At 41.2% G+C, this 14,617-nt stretch overlaps 1 protein-coding gene across 4 annotated transcripts in view; it reads left to right on the forward strand.

Moving 5' to 3' along the window:
- PAK1 (p21 (RAC1) activated kinase 1) overlaps window positions 1-14,617 on the forward strand; it is a 151,053-nt gene that overhangs the window by 122,526 nt on the left and 13,910 nt on the right. For all 4 annotated transcript variants that reach the window (XM_032641290.1, XM_032641293.1, XM_032641292.1 and 1 more), the window contains exons 9-11: window positions 2,560-2,608; window positions 8,158-8,270; window positions 14,150-14,267. In XM_032641290.1, coding sequence (XP_032497181.1) covers window positions 2,560-2,608; window positions 8,158-8,270; window positions 14,150-14,267 — 280 coding nt within the window. The remainder of the gene's footprint in view (window positions 1-2,559; window positions 2,609-8,157; window positions 8,271-14,149; window positions 14,268-14,617) is intronic.

The raw sequence follows: 14,617 nt of genomic DNA on the forward strand, positions 1-14,617 counted from the left end.
CCCAAATTATAGCTCTGCTTTTCCAGATTAACCCTGTTTACCTGATGCTGAGACCTACCAGCACTAATATGTAATGGAAGACTCAGAACTGCAGACTCTTCTGCTAGTATAATGGGAACTGTTTTTCTAGTGGATGCCAGAATTCATGTCTCCTGCTCTCTGATTCCTTCTCTGCATCTTGTATACTGCCCTCAATGTACTGAACTCAGCAAATCTTAACTGAATTCCTGTTAGGTGCTAGGCACTGTGAATACAGCTATGAATCAGTCTCTCCCTTCAGAGACCCCATGGCTACAGAAGGAGATAGACAGTCAAACAAAAAATTATAATATACTGTGATAAGTCTTAAAAGTGGCCATTATTTTGAGTAAGAGAAACCAGATACAAAAGAGCAGATGCTGTATGATTTTATTTATATGGAGTTAAAGAACAGGCAAAACTAATGCTAATATAAGTCAGAATAATCATTGCGTCTGGGAGGGGAGTGTTGATTGGGATGTGGCAAGAGAGAACCTTCAGGGGTGATGGTGATGGTGAACATGTAGGTGTGTACGTATTGAAAAATCATCAAGTTGTATACTTGAGATTTGTGCAGATTAGGTAAGTTATACCTCTGTATAAAAAAGAAAAATAATAAGATTTCTACAGATATACCCAATTAGCTAAAATTAAAAAGAAACTGAAGAAAAGTGTCTGGCTTGTAGAAAGCTCTCAGTGTTAACTTGAGTGAAAGCATTGTTGTTAATGAAGTAATTGAAGCTTTCTGTTTTAGTTTTCTTTTTTATGCATCCAAGAACTTCTGAAATAAGATAAAGTAATGCATAATACACTGATGTTGTATTTGTATAGTATTCTACAGCTTACATCTGTTATTTGCATCTATTGTTTAATTCAATCTTCAAAACAACCCTGGACTTGAGTGCATCTCATTTTTTCCTGGTCTGGTGCTTTTGTGAGTCTGAACCGGTATAAGGTAGTTAACACCTTGAGAAGAAATTGTTTTGCTTGCCTCAGAGTAATCTGGGATGGTATTTCCTTTAGATAATTACATTGAGATGTTAAGAATGTAGCAGAAAGGTACACAGACAAGTGTGGGCAAATCAGGTCCTATCTCTGGACTTCAGTTTCTTCATTTAAGCGAAAGGGGCTGTGGATTCAGGGTCTTTCACCTCCCAAACTGCTGATGTGTGTGTTCAGATGTATGAGGCCCATAAATAGGCACTATCTGCAGAAGTTTTTTTCCTTGCTTACTTGTCAGGTATGTTAGTGCTAAGGGAGGAATGCAATATGTATTAAGCACCTATGCTGATGTTTCCACATTCCATGATTTTAAAACTGTGCATGGCACACAAATAAGATAAATTAGTACTATTATCATTTTGCTTGTTTGTTTTTTCCCTTTAACACCTGAAGGTTTTTTTGACCTGGAATTCATATGTCTAATCATATGTCTATTTGAGGCAGAAACAATCAGGAACTAACCAGTGGGCCTCAATAGCTTCTGAGCCTCTGTAATCATGGAGACACAGTCTCAAAATGTCCAGTTCCCTGAGGACTGGGCATATTTGCCCTTAAAGAATGGTATATCTGGTGGCATAGGGGAGAATGGGGACAGGAATATAGACATCAGCTTTATGACAGAAGATGTCTAGAGGTAGGGTGATCAGGCAATGGGGAAAAAAAACTGCCAATGCAAAGAATCCCATCCTTATTTGTTTTTTTTTTTTTTTTTTTTTTTTTGGTACGCGGGCCTCTCACTGTTGTGGCCTCTCCCGTCGCGGAGCACAGGCTCCGGACGCGCAGGCTCAGCGGCCATGGCGCACAGGCCCAGCCGCTCCGCGGCATGTGGGATCCTCCCCGACCGGGGCACGAACCCATGTCCCCCGCACTGGCAGGCGGACTCTCAACCACTGCGCCACCAGGGAAGCCCCCATCCTTATTTGATTGTCCATATCTTATGATGCCAACTTCCTGACATGTAGCTAGGATCCTAACTAAAGAGTTGTAGTTGGGAAGCTGGTGACCATAATTTCTGTCTTCCAGGCAAACTTACAAGTGACTTTTCCCCCGAATTGACATGACTTCCCTGGGAAGCATAATCACAGAGCTTGCCTGGAATACATTTTTGCAGTACATAGAATTTTAAGTTTCTTTCAATCGCATCATATAAATCTGACATACTGACATGTAAGGTTACAAATATTGTTGCATATCACTCATCTACAAACACACAGGGTTCATGGTTATAGGCATAAAGTGTGGTTTTTAGTCATTTAGAATGGACATGATTACTTTCCTAGCATTATTCCTAGTATTTCTCTGCCATTCTTCGTCCATCCCTCCTTTCTTCCCTCACTTCCTGATGGCCACTAGAGCATATATTCTCTTTACTACTACATACTGCCTCTCATGAGAGTGGAGTGGGAGAGGCAATGGGGAGGATTATTTTTGCTGCTATTTTTATTAACACTTGCATTGCCAGATTGTGTGTAGAGCTTCATTTGACAAATGTCACTTCATCTAACACCTGTTTTTTTCTTTCCCCCACCTGTTGTTCAGTGCTTCAGGCACTGTGTACACTGCAATGGATGTTGCCACAGGACAGGAGGTAAGTATCCACCACCAACTACTACTCCTTCAGTTCCACTGTTTCTTTTTTCTTTTTGTTAAGTTTTTGCCCTTCTTAGCTCAATAGGGACACTTCTAGTTTATCAGTATTGCAGACTAGAACTCCTTAACATGATGAGATTTACAGATTTTGGAAAAAGTCACTGTGCCTACAGTGCAGAGAAGAGATTGGGGGAGATAAGAGTGGAGCAATGAGCCAGGAGGTTACTGTGTAATTCCATGTGAGAGATGATGGTCTGGACTAAGGTGGTAGCATAGCATGAATGGGGAGAAGTGGATGAATTGGAGAGGTACTTAAGTAGATATGACAGAATTTGGTGAATGTGAGGATGGCTCACAAGTGAGTGGTACTAGTCAAGGAGAAAGAACAAAGGAGGAGGTACAGATTTGAGGAAGTTAGATGTTGCCTGAGAGACTTTCTTGTGAAACTGCCTGGTGGACAATTATTTTTACAAGTCTGGTGCTTGGGAGAGAAATCTGATATAGAAGAGATTTAAACATGTGTCTCTTGCCTCCCAATCTAGTGGTCCTTCCATTACTCTGTGCCCAGGATTCCAGTAGACATTGAAGTCCTCATTTGGAGGCACCTCTTTGTCTCTCACATTTCATAAGCTGGGAAGGCTCTGATCTTATTGCTAAGGCCTGATACCTAAGATCTTATTTTCAGCAGAAGGAAGCCATGAAGGGAATCTAGAAGGCTTGAAGTTTCTTTGCATTGTACTCTTTGGTTGCAGAGCAGGAATGTTGGAAGGTGGGTTGTATATGGGAGTTGCCTGGGGAAGATCTTAGCTCAAAAGACTAATGGGGCTCAGAGCTTAAGAGAGGCACCTCCAGTTCCAGTGAAAACAGAGTTGGACTCTTCTGAGGGAGGCTACTAGGACCTGCTTGTATATGTTAGGTGGTTGAAACCCCATGGTGTACTAGAGAAGTCATGGTTAATAGGGAAAGCACGTTTTGTCAAGCTTTTACAAGTGTCTGAGCCAAATATTGAGGCTCCATTGAGGGTAAGTCAACTTAAAAGAAAAAACATTATTATGTTTAAAGATTTATTAATTGTTCTTTTATGTGAGAATCCAATAACCTAGATGTTTACCTTTACTTACTTATAAAACCTTGGGCAAGTCATTTGACCTCCTGAGCCTGAATTTTATTTATTTATAAAATGTGCATGATAACATATACCTCATGAAAGTGTTGAAAAAGTTGAGTGAAGTAATGCGTGCAAAAATATACCATAAACTAAGAATTACATTTATATTAATATTTATTTATTCTACAGACTGTTTACTGAACATTTGCTTTACGCTACACTTTGCGCTAAGACCTATGTGAAAGATTCAGGCATTAAAATCATATATATAAATGTAAGAAACCATACTTTCTATTGTGTACATATAAAACTCTTATAATGCTGACAGGAACCTGTGATAAAATAATGGTAAAGAAGGAAGGATGGTATCATTCTGCTGATTTTAAATATGCTGTATTGGAGGTAGAGATAGAAAAAAGGAGGTTATATTAAATATTAATATTAAAAAGAACCCTATGAGGTAGGTAATATTATTTCCTTTTTACTGATGAGGAATTTGAGACTTGGGAGTTTAGTAACTTTGGCCGAGTTGTGCTAATAGCAGTTAGCAAGGGCTGGGTTAGAATCTTTTGATTCTAAAATTTTAACTTGTGCTTTCTGGGCTGCAAGGCCACAGCAGAGTTAAGGTTAGGCACCACGGCCCCTTGTCGTGTTTCTGGCCTCTGGGGCCTCACAGCCCTTGATGGGAGGCAGGCTGGGGCTGGCCGGTTCCTGGAAGGCCTTGAGGCTTCATGTGTGAGCAGCTGGCCACAGGAAACAAACTTGACTTCACTATGTGCCTGCCTTGTGGTTAGAAAACTATGAATGGAAAGGAGTCCATTAGGGTGGCTAATGCAGTGTAGCCAGGAAGGCCTCATTTCCTCCCCCAGGGAGTGTAAATCTTTAGTGGAGCTAGCGGGATACTCTGTGTTTGTGAGCAAGTGCCTATTGGGAGTTATCCAGCTGAGAAGAGGAGAGCTATTGTCTGTCATATGTAAGAAGATTAGCATATTAGTGCTGGAAATCTTCCAGTTACAGATACAGCAATTAATTTTCAAGCCCATTTTTTAGAGGGAATGTGTGTAATAGAGTAAACTGGAAGTGGCTTTGATGTCATATGAACCTGAAAGCATTGATTATGACCTTGGGCAACTTTCTTGTAAGTCTTAGTCTTCATTTTCTTCCCTGAAAATGCAGATAATGATTTTTTTCCCCCCCGGTACGCGGGCCTCTCACTGCTGTGGCCTCTCCCATTGCGGAGCACAGGCTCCGGACGCACAGGCTCAGCAGCCATGGCTCACGGGCCCAGCCGCTCCGCGGCATGTGGGATCTTCCCGGACCAGGGCACGAACCCGCGTCCCCTGCATCGGCAGGAGGACTCTCAACCACTGTGCCACCAGGGAAGCCCCAGATAATGATTTTTGCTCGACAGGCTTGTTGTTAGGTTTTACAGAGATAATGTCAGTAGAGCACCTAACACAGCGCTGGCACAGAGTAGGCATTCAATAAACAGTAGTGGTGGGAGGGTGGTTTGTTTTTGCTGTCATTCCTGCTGATAACGTTGTCACTCTTGCTGCTCTGTGCCAATTACTCATCAAATGCAGTTATGACAATGATTAGCATTTTCATTGTTGTCTTACTGTATTATTTACATTTCTTATGTATGAGTAACTGTCTCATTTAGTTCTCAGAACAATCCTGTGAGGAAGGGATTCAGGGTTGGGATTTATTATTCTCAGTATTGATAAAGGGACCAAGGCTCAGAGAGCTTGTGACTAGTCAAGGTTAGTAAGTGACAGACCCAGCCCCAGAGCTTAGGCCCCCAGAGTTCAAGTCCAGTTCTTTTTCTGTTATAGGAGTGCTATCTGCTGGCCTGAATAGGAGGGATCTGACTTGGTGAAGGGCATTTAGCCTAGCCCATAGTTAGTCAGTGGCTATTGAAAAGGATTCCCGGTGTCTTGCCAGCCCGTCTGTTACCCACAGGCTGCCTCTTTTCTCCCTTGCTGCTGCCAGCAGTGACCTCTGTGGGGTTCACTAGCACTGTCCCATCCTCCAGGATGACCTGAGGAACTGCAGAGGCTCCAGGTCTTAGTATGTGTTGTAAGGGCTTACAGTCTTAATGTAATGTGTCTTTAGATCACTGTGTTCCTCTTCAGACATTAGAAAAAGCTAATCATCAGCTGTTATAGCAAGCTGCAGCCAGACCAGAAACCTAACCTGATAGGAGACTCCACTCCAAAGCAATTTTTTCTCACTTGGGGCAGGGAATGGAGGTGATCAAACTGTTTTAAAAAATCATTTCTATTCTTACTGATGAACTGGCTCTTGGCAGAAGATTGTCTATACTTGACTTGAAGAAATAATAGAGTCTAGGATTTTCCCATAAAAATTTGAATTATTCATCTCTACACTTCTTGCTGATTCTGGAAAGGCTAATTTTAGTTGTTCTGTTAGGTGTTCATGTTCTTGGCTGTTATTTCTAGGGAATAAACATTTAGGAAATAATTTAAAGTCTACTCCTATAGGATAGGGCAGCCTATTGCTAATGTTCTTTGTGGTTTAAAAACAAAGTATTTATCAACCCACTCAATTCTGTCTTTTCCTCTTCATTTCTGAAAAGATTTGTTGAGCACCCACTGTGTGTCAGGCCCTGTGCTTGGCACCAGGGATTCTGAGCTTTCAAATGAGCTCTCAAGCTTCTCGAGAGACACGCCCTAACTAATCATCATACAATTCAGTATGTGCTGAGTTCCACAAGAGAGGTATAAGGATAATCTTATGGGGCTTTAAAGAAGGCAAAAAGCCTATCTGGTTTGGAGAATAAGGTTTCTTTTGGTCTGATACAAAGTATGAGAAGGTTTGGAACATGTGAAAACAGTGGAGCAAGATGTTCTACATGGAGAGAAGCTCAGATTGTAGTATATGAAGGAATACAGTGAGAAAGAAGTAAGATAGGGGTCAGATCATAAGGACTTCGAATGTTGGGCCAAGGAGCATCTCTAGGCAAACAGGAGCCATTTCTGCTTTGAACAGGGGAGAGAGTCACCAAATGTGTACTGTGGGGAAGGTTAATCTGGTTGTGTGTGCAGGATAAATGGGCATCACTTTTGAGATTCTAATCCTGACTTTGCTACTGAATAGCTGTGTAGGCAAGTCACATATCCTCTCTGAATCAGAATTTCCTCATCTGTCAAAGGGGGTCAATAGTAATATTTAACTCATAACGTGTCTCAGAGGATTAAATGAAATACATTTGAGAATACCCTACATAGTACCCGACACATAAAAAGGACACAAAAGTGCCTTGGAAACTAACGTGTTCCTTAAATTTGTATTATGTGAAAATTTGTTTATTTCCGTAGACACAAAGCCTATCAATATCTTTTTCATACATAAACATTAAGGATCCCCTTTTTCTATTCTTTCTTAGCCTGGTCAACTCTGATTTATTTTTCCACAACAAGTTCAAAAACTCATCTCCCGGGCTTCCCTGGTGGCGCAGTGGTTGAGAGTCCGCCTGCCGATGCAGGGGACGCGGGTTCGCGCCCCGGACCGGGAGGATCCCACATGCCGCGGAGCGGCTGGGCCCGTGAGCCATGGCCGCTGAGCCTGCGCGTCCGGAGCCTGTGCTCCGCAACAGGAGAGGCCACAACAGTGAGAGGCCCGTGTACCACAAAAAATAAAAAAATTAAAAAAAAAAAAAAAAAAAAAAAAACTCATCTCCCCTTTATGAAACCTCTGCATTGATAGTGTGAAAGAGTTCTTGGCCGAGTTTTATGTTCCTGTAACACTTTGTAGGGACTTTTGTTATAGCATACCTCTTTTATATTGTGATTTTTAAAAGTATTTTTCTAATATATGTATTTTATTTAGTAGCAAGTTTGATCTTCACACTTTGGTGCACATGAGAATTGCCTGGAGGGCTTATTAAAGGGCAGAGTTTTTGAGGAAAAGGAAGTCCCTGTTTACTTAGGCTTGGATTAAGTAGAGATCTAGTAAGGTAGAGAGATGAATGGAAAGATCAGTTTTTAAATTCTTTCACTTCCTCATTTAAATTCTTCATAACTATGTCTTATCCTCATCTCCAGTGACACCAGTACCAATACCAAGTAATAAATGATCCTTATACTCAGCAAGTGAACTTTTCCATTAAATAGAAAGTTTGTGCAAAAAAAAAAAAGCAAAACAAAAAAAACAACCCACAGAATTTCTGATTCAGTAGGTTTATGTGGGGACTGAAAATTTTTATTTGTAGCACATTCCTAGATAATGTTGATGTTGCTGGTCTGGGGACCTCACGCTGAGTACCACTGGTCTCCGGAGATGAACTGTGATTTCCTCAAGGGCTAAGACCATATCTTACTCATTTCTGTCTCCTTAGTGTTTATGTCTGGTACTTAGTAGGTGTTCAGTAAATGCTGAGTGACTCTGGTTGTACATTGAATGTACTCTGATTTCAGGTGGCCATTAAGCAGATGAACCTTCAGCAGCAGCCGAAGAAAGAGCTGATTATTAATGAGATCCTGGTCATGAGGGAAAACAAGAACCCAAATATTGTGAACTACTTGGACAGGTATGGAGTGGTAGTCCTGTCAGAGAGATAGGGCCTTAGGGATGGATGGATGGTGGAGCTCTTAGGGGAGAAGGCAACACCAGCACTCAGAACTGCCTCCATTTAAGATTCATCTATGATGCTTGGCTCTCTGCCAATGACCCTGCATGTTGGTGGACACCTCTGATTGCTGCACAGTATTCTGGGGTTAGGCTAAACCCTACCACCCTGTAGCTTCTCACAGCTGGTCCTGATACTGTTTGTTCTGCCCTAGGGAACGCCTTCAGCCCATCTGCCTGAGTCAAACATGTAGGTCTTTAAATCATTCTGCATCTCAAATCTTTCCTTATCCTGCTTACCCTGCTGAATAACTTCTAGTTTGTCTGCATTCTCTTAAAATGTGACATTCAGTAGTTTCGTTTGAGATTTCACCATTACGGAGACATTGGGACCCCTCCTTTGTTCTAAACACTACAGAACTTGATTTGATTTTTTTTTTTTAAGAGTTCTGTTTCATTGTTGACCCCTGGTAAGTTTGTAGTCAATTCAAATCTCTGATCCTTGTTTGTTGGAAGATTTTTAATCACAGTCTCGTGTTCAGTGCTTGTGATTGGTCTGTTTATATTTTCTATTTCTTCCTGGTTCAGTCTTGGAAGGTTGTGCTTTTCTAACAATTTGTCCATTTCTTCCAGGTTGTCCATTTTATTGGCATATAGTTGCTTGTAGTAATCTGTCATGATCCTTTGTATTTCTGCAGTGTCAGTTGTTACTTCTCCTTTTTCATTTCTAATTCTATTGATTTGAGTCTTCTCCCTTTTTTTCTTGCTGAGTCTGGCTAATGGTTTATCAATTTTGTTTATCTTCTCAAAGAACCAGCTTTTAGTTTTATTGATCTTTGCTATTGCTTCCTTCATTTCTTTTTCATTTATTTCTGATCTGATCTTTATGATTTCTTTCCTTCTGCTAAGTTTGGGGTTTTTTTGTTCTTCTTTCTCTAATTGCTTTAGGTGTAAGGTTAGGTTGTTTATTTGAGTTGTTTCTTGTTTCTTAAGGTAGGATTGTATTGCTATAAACTTCCCTCGTAGAACTGCTTTTGCTGCATCCCATAGGTTTTGGGTCTTCGTGTTTTCATTGTCATTTGTTTCTAGGTATTTTTTGATTTCCTCTTTGATTTCTTCAGTGATCTCTTGGTTATTTAGTAGTGTATCGTTTAGCCTCAAAGTGCTTGTATTTTTTACAGATTTTTTTCTGTAATTGATAATCTAGTCTCATAGCGTTGTGGTCGGAAAAGATACTTGATATGATTTCAATTTTCTTAAATTTGAAAAGGCTTGATTTGTGACCCAAGATATGATCTATCCTGGAGAATGTTCCATGAGCACTTGAGAAGAGCATGCATTCTGTTCTTTTGGAGGGAATGTCCTTAAATATCAATTAAGTCCATCTTGTTTAATGTATCATTTAAAGCATGTGTTTCCTTATTTATTTTTATTTTGGATGATCTGTTCATTGGTGAAAGTGGGGTGTTAAAGTCCCCTACTATGATTGTGTTACCCCTTTTCCCCTTTTATGGCTGTTAGCATTTGCCTTACATATTGAGGTGCCCCTATGTTGGGTGCATAAATATTTACAATTGCTGTGTCTTCTTCTTGGATCGATCCCTTGATCATTATGTAGTGTCCTTTTTTGTCTCTTGTAATAGTCTTCATTTTAAAGTCTATTTTGTATGATATGAGAATTGCTACTCCAGCTTTCTTTTGATTTCCATTTGCATGGAATATCTTTTCCCATCTCCTCACTTTCATTCTGTATGTGTCTCTAGGTCTGAAGTCGGTCTCTTGTAGACAGCATATGTATGGGTCTTGTTTTTGTATCCGTTCAGCCAGCCTATGTCTTTTGGTTGGAGCATTAATCCATTTACATTTAAGGTAATCATCGATATGTATGTTCCTATTACCATTTTAATTGTTTTGTGTTTGTTATTGTAGGTCTTTTCCTTCTCTTGTGTTTCCTGCCTAGAGAAGTTCCTTTAGCATTTGTTGTAAAGCTGGTTTGGTGATGCTGAATTCTCTTAGATTTTACTTGTCTGCAAAGGTTTTAATTTCTCCATCAAATCTGAATGAGATCCTTGCTGGATAGAGCAATCTTGGATGTAGGTTTTTTCCCTTTCATCACTTTAAATATGTCCTGCCACTCCCTTCTGGCTTGCAGAGTTTGTGCTGAAAGATCAGCTTATGGGAATTCCCTTGTCTGTTATTTGTTGTTTTTCCCTTGCTGCTTTTACTATTTTTTTTTTTTTGCATTTAATTTTTGATAGTTTGATTAATATGTGTCTTGGCATATTTCTCGTTGGATTTATCCTGTATGGGACTCTCTGTGCTTCCTGGACTTGATTGACTATTTCCTTTCCCATATTAGGGAAGTTTTCAATTATAATCTCTTCAAATATTTTCTCAGTCCCTTTCTTTTTCTCTTCTTCTTCTGGGACCCCTATAATTTGAATGTTGGTGTGTTTAATGTTGTCCCAAAGGTCTCTGAGACTGTCCTCAATTCTTTTCATTATTTTTTCTTTATTCTTCTCTGTGGTAGTTATTTCCACTATTTTATCTTCCAGGTCACTTATCTGTTCTTCTGCCTCAGTTATTGTGCTATTGATTCCTTCTAGAGAATTTTTAATTTCATTTATTGTGCTATTCATCATTGTTTGTTTTGCTCTTTAGTTCTTCTAGGTCCTTGTTAAACGTTTCTTGTATTTTCTCCATTCTGTTTCCAGGATTTTTGATCATCTTTACTATCATTACTCTGAGTTCTTTTTCAGGTAGACTGCCTATTTCCTCTTCATTTGTTTGTTCTGGTGGGTTTTTACCTTGCCCCTTCATCTGCTGTGTGTTTCTCTGTCTTCTCATTTTGCTTAACTTACTGTGTTTGAGGGTCTTCTTTTCACAGGCTTCAGGTTCGCAGTTCCTGTTGTTTTTGGTGTCTGCCCCCAGTGGGTATGTTTTGTTCAGTGGGTTGTGTAGGCTTCCTGGTGGAAGAGACTGGTGCCTGTGTTCTGGTGCATGAGGCTGGATCTTGTCTTTGTGGTGGGCAGGACCACATCCAGTGGTGTGTTTTGGGGTGTCTGTGACCTTATTATGATTTTAGGCAGCCTCTCTGCTAATGGGTAGGGTTGTGTACCTGTCTTGCTAGTTGTTTGGGATAGGGTGTCCAGCACTGTAGCTTGCTGGTCGTTGAGTGGAGCTGTTAACTTTGAGATGGAGATCTCTGGGAGAGCTTTCACCGTTTGTTATTACGTGGAGCTGGGAAGTCTCTTGTGGACCAGTGTCCTGAACTTGGCTCTTCCACCTCAGAGGCATAGGCCTGGCACCCGGCCAGAGCACCAAGACCCTGTCAGCCACACAGCTCAGAAGAAAAGGGAGGAAAAAAAGAAAAAAATAAAGAAAAAAATAAAGTTATTAAAATAAAAAATGTTTTTAAATTATTAAAAATAAAAAAATTAAAAAGTAATAAAAGAAAGAAAGAAGAGAGCAACCAAACCAAAAAACAAATCCACCAATGACTACAAGTGCTAAAAACTATACTAAAACAAAACAAAACAAAAAAACGGACAGACAGAACCCTAGGACAAATGGTAAAAGCAAAGCTATACAGACAAAATCACACTAAGAAGCATACACATACACACTCACAAAAAGAGGAAAAGGAAAAAATATACGTATATATTAAAAAAAAAAAGAGGAAGGGAGCAACCAAATCAATAAACAAATCTACCAATGATAATAAACTCTAAATACAAACTAAGATAAACATGAGACCAGACACAAATTAGATGTAGAAAGCAAACCCCAAGTCTACAGTTGCTCCCAAAGTCCACCACCTCAATTTTGGGATGATTCGTTGTCTATTCAGGTATTCCAGAGACGCAGGGTACATCAAGCTGATTATGGAGATTTAATCTGCTGCTCTTGAGGCTGCTGGGAGAAATTTTGCTTCCTCTTCTTTGTTCACACAGCTCCCGGGTTCAGTTTTGGATTTGGCCCCGCCTCTGCATGTAGGTCACCTGAGGGCATCTGTTCCCACCCAGACAGGACAGGGATAAAGCAGCAGCTGATTAGGGGGCTCTGGCTCACTCAGGCCGGGGCGGGGCCGGGGGTGGGGGGAGGGAGGGGTACGGGGTGTGGGGCTAGCCTGCGGTGGCAGAGGCCAGCATGACTTTGCCACAGCCTGAGGCACGCCGTATGTTCTCCCAGGGAAGTTGTCCCTGGATCACGCCAGCCTGGTGGTGGTGGGCTGCATAGTCTCCCGGGAGGGGAGGTGTAGATAGTGACCTGTGCTCGCACACAGGCTTCGTGGTGGCTGCAGCACCAGCCTTAGCGTTTCATAGCGTTTCATCTACACTGATAACTGTGGCTTGCACCCGTCTCTGGAGCTCATTTATGCTGTGCTCTGAATCCCTTCTCGCACACCGGAAACAATGGTCTCTTGCCTCTTAGGGAGGTCCAGACTTTTTCCTGGACTCCCTCCCAGCTAGCTGTGGCGTACTAGCCCCTTCAGGCTGTGTTCACACAGCCAACCCCAGTCCTCTCCCTGGGATCTGACACCCGAAGCCCAAGCCTCAGCTCCCAGCCCCCACCCATCCTGGTGGGTGAGCAGACAAGCCTCTCGGGCTGGTGAGTGCTGGTCGACACTGATCCTCTGTGCAGGAATCTCTCCACTTTGCCCTCTGCACCCCTGTTGCTGTGCTCTCCTCTGTGGCTCCGAAGCTTCCCCCCCCCGACCCCCGTCTCCACCAGTGAAGGGGCTTCCTAGTGTATGGAAACCTTTCCTCCTTCACAGGTCCCTCCCAGAGGTGCAGGTCCCATCCCTATTCTTTTGTCTCTGTTTTTTCTTTTTTCTTTTGCCTACCCAGGTACGTGGGGAGTTTCTTGCCTTTTGGGAAGTCTCAGGTCTGCTGCCAGCATTCCGTAGGTGTTCTGTAGGAATTGTTCCACATGTAGATGTATTTCTAATGTATCTGTGGGGAGGAAGGTGATCTCCACGTCTTACTCCTCCACCATCTTGAAGGTCTCTCCTAGGTGATGTTTTTGTTTATCACATAATAGAGCTGAGTGATCCAGTCCCTGAGTGAGACTATCAGTTTTAACTCATGTTAGCCACATAATCTCTCTAGGGATACAGTACTAATTGGGAACCCTTCCAGAAGCAGCTTTGGTTTTGCAGCCTTTACTGAATTATTCCATTCTTAGAATCAGAGACATTCAAAATGGAGATCATTGTCAGCATAATGGCTATGGGTATAAAATTCTACAGCTTTTCAATGGCTCTTATAGTCAATACTTCATTTTACATTTACAATTATCTTTTATTTTACTCATTGAATTATTCGGTAAATATTGACATCTACTGTGCCACACTTTCTGGGAATGGAATCTTGAACAAGACCCAGTATGGGTCTTATGGATCTCAAATCTAATAGAATTCTAAAGGAGGTTTAGTGACTTTCCCTAATATTGGTAAGATGGACTCCAAATCCCATCTTTGTCAAATGTTTGGATGCTCTCTCCTTTCATGCAGAGAGGTGTGGGAATCATGCCTGATTTTAGGAAGTACTACTTTGTGTTGTGATGAAATAATTTTATATCTTCAACCTAGTGATTGTAGTTCTGTCTTTTGGGGCTTCACAGAACAGTGTGCTTTGATTTCCCCAGGCGAATCCTTAAGAGATGTCAAGTTAGTGATCCTGTCCCACAGATCCTGCTTTTCCTTAGAAAAAAGAACGCTGGACTCTTCCAGAACTGAGGGAAATGCAGAGTCACTCTGGTACATGCTTATCCTTTGAAAGCCACTGCTCTGGTCCAGGGTACTCTATTCCTTCTCACCCTTTATCTTTACTCCTACAGTTACCTCGTGGGAGATGAGCTATGGGTTGTCATGGAATATTTGGCTGGAGGTTCTTTGACAGACGTGGTAACAGAAACCTGTATGGATGAAGGCCAGATTGCAGCTGTGTGCCGTGAGGTAAGGCAAGTGGCCAACCAGACTTGAGCAGGACATGGTCTCCATATCCATATATCTCAAAGTCCTGCATCTGAAGGAATCTCAGCCTGGGCACTGTAGAGGTGGGAGAAATTAGTTGTACTCTCTCCCATCATCCTCTTTTTTTTTTTTTTCATCATCCTCTTTTTATACCTGTTTTTAAAGATTACTATATTCTGAAAGTTAGAAAGTTCCAAATATATATATATATATATACACACATATGTATATATATGCATAATCATGCATAATTTCAACCTCTTAAAAATAACTGCTATGAACACTTATTTTCCTTTACCTCTTTTTTTTTTTTTTTTTTTTTTTTGCTGTGT

Source organism: Phocoena sinus, chromosome 8 (assembly GCF_008692025.1).
Source record: "Phocoena sinus isolate mPhoSin1 chromosome 8, mPhoSin1.pri, whole genome shotgun sequence".
NCBI lineage: Eukaryota > Metazoa > Chordata > Mammalia > Artiodactyla > Phocoenidae > Phocoena > Phocoena sinus.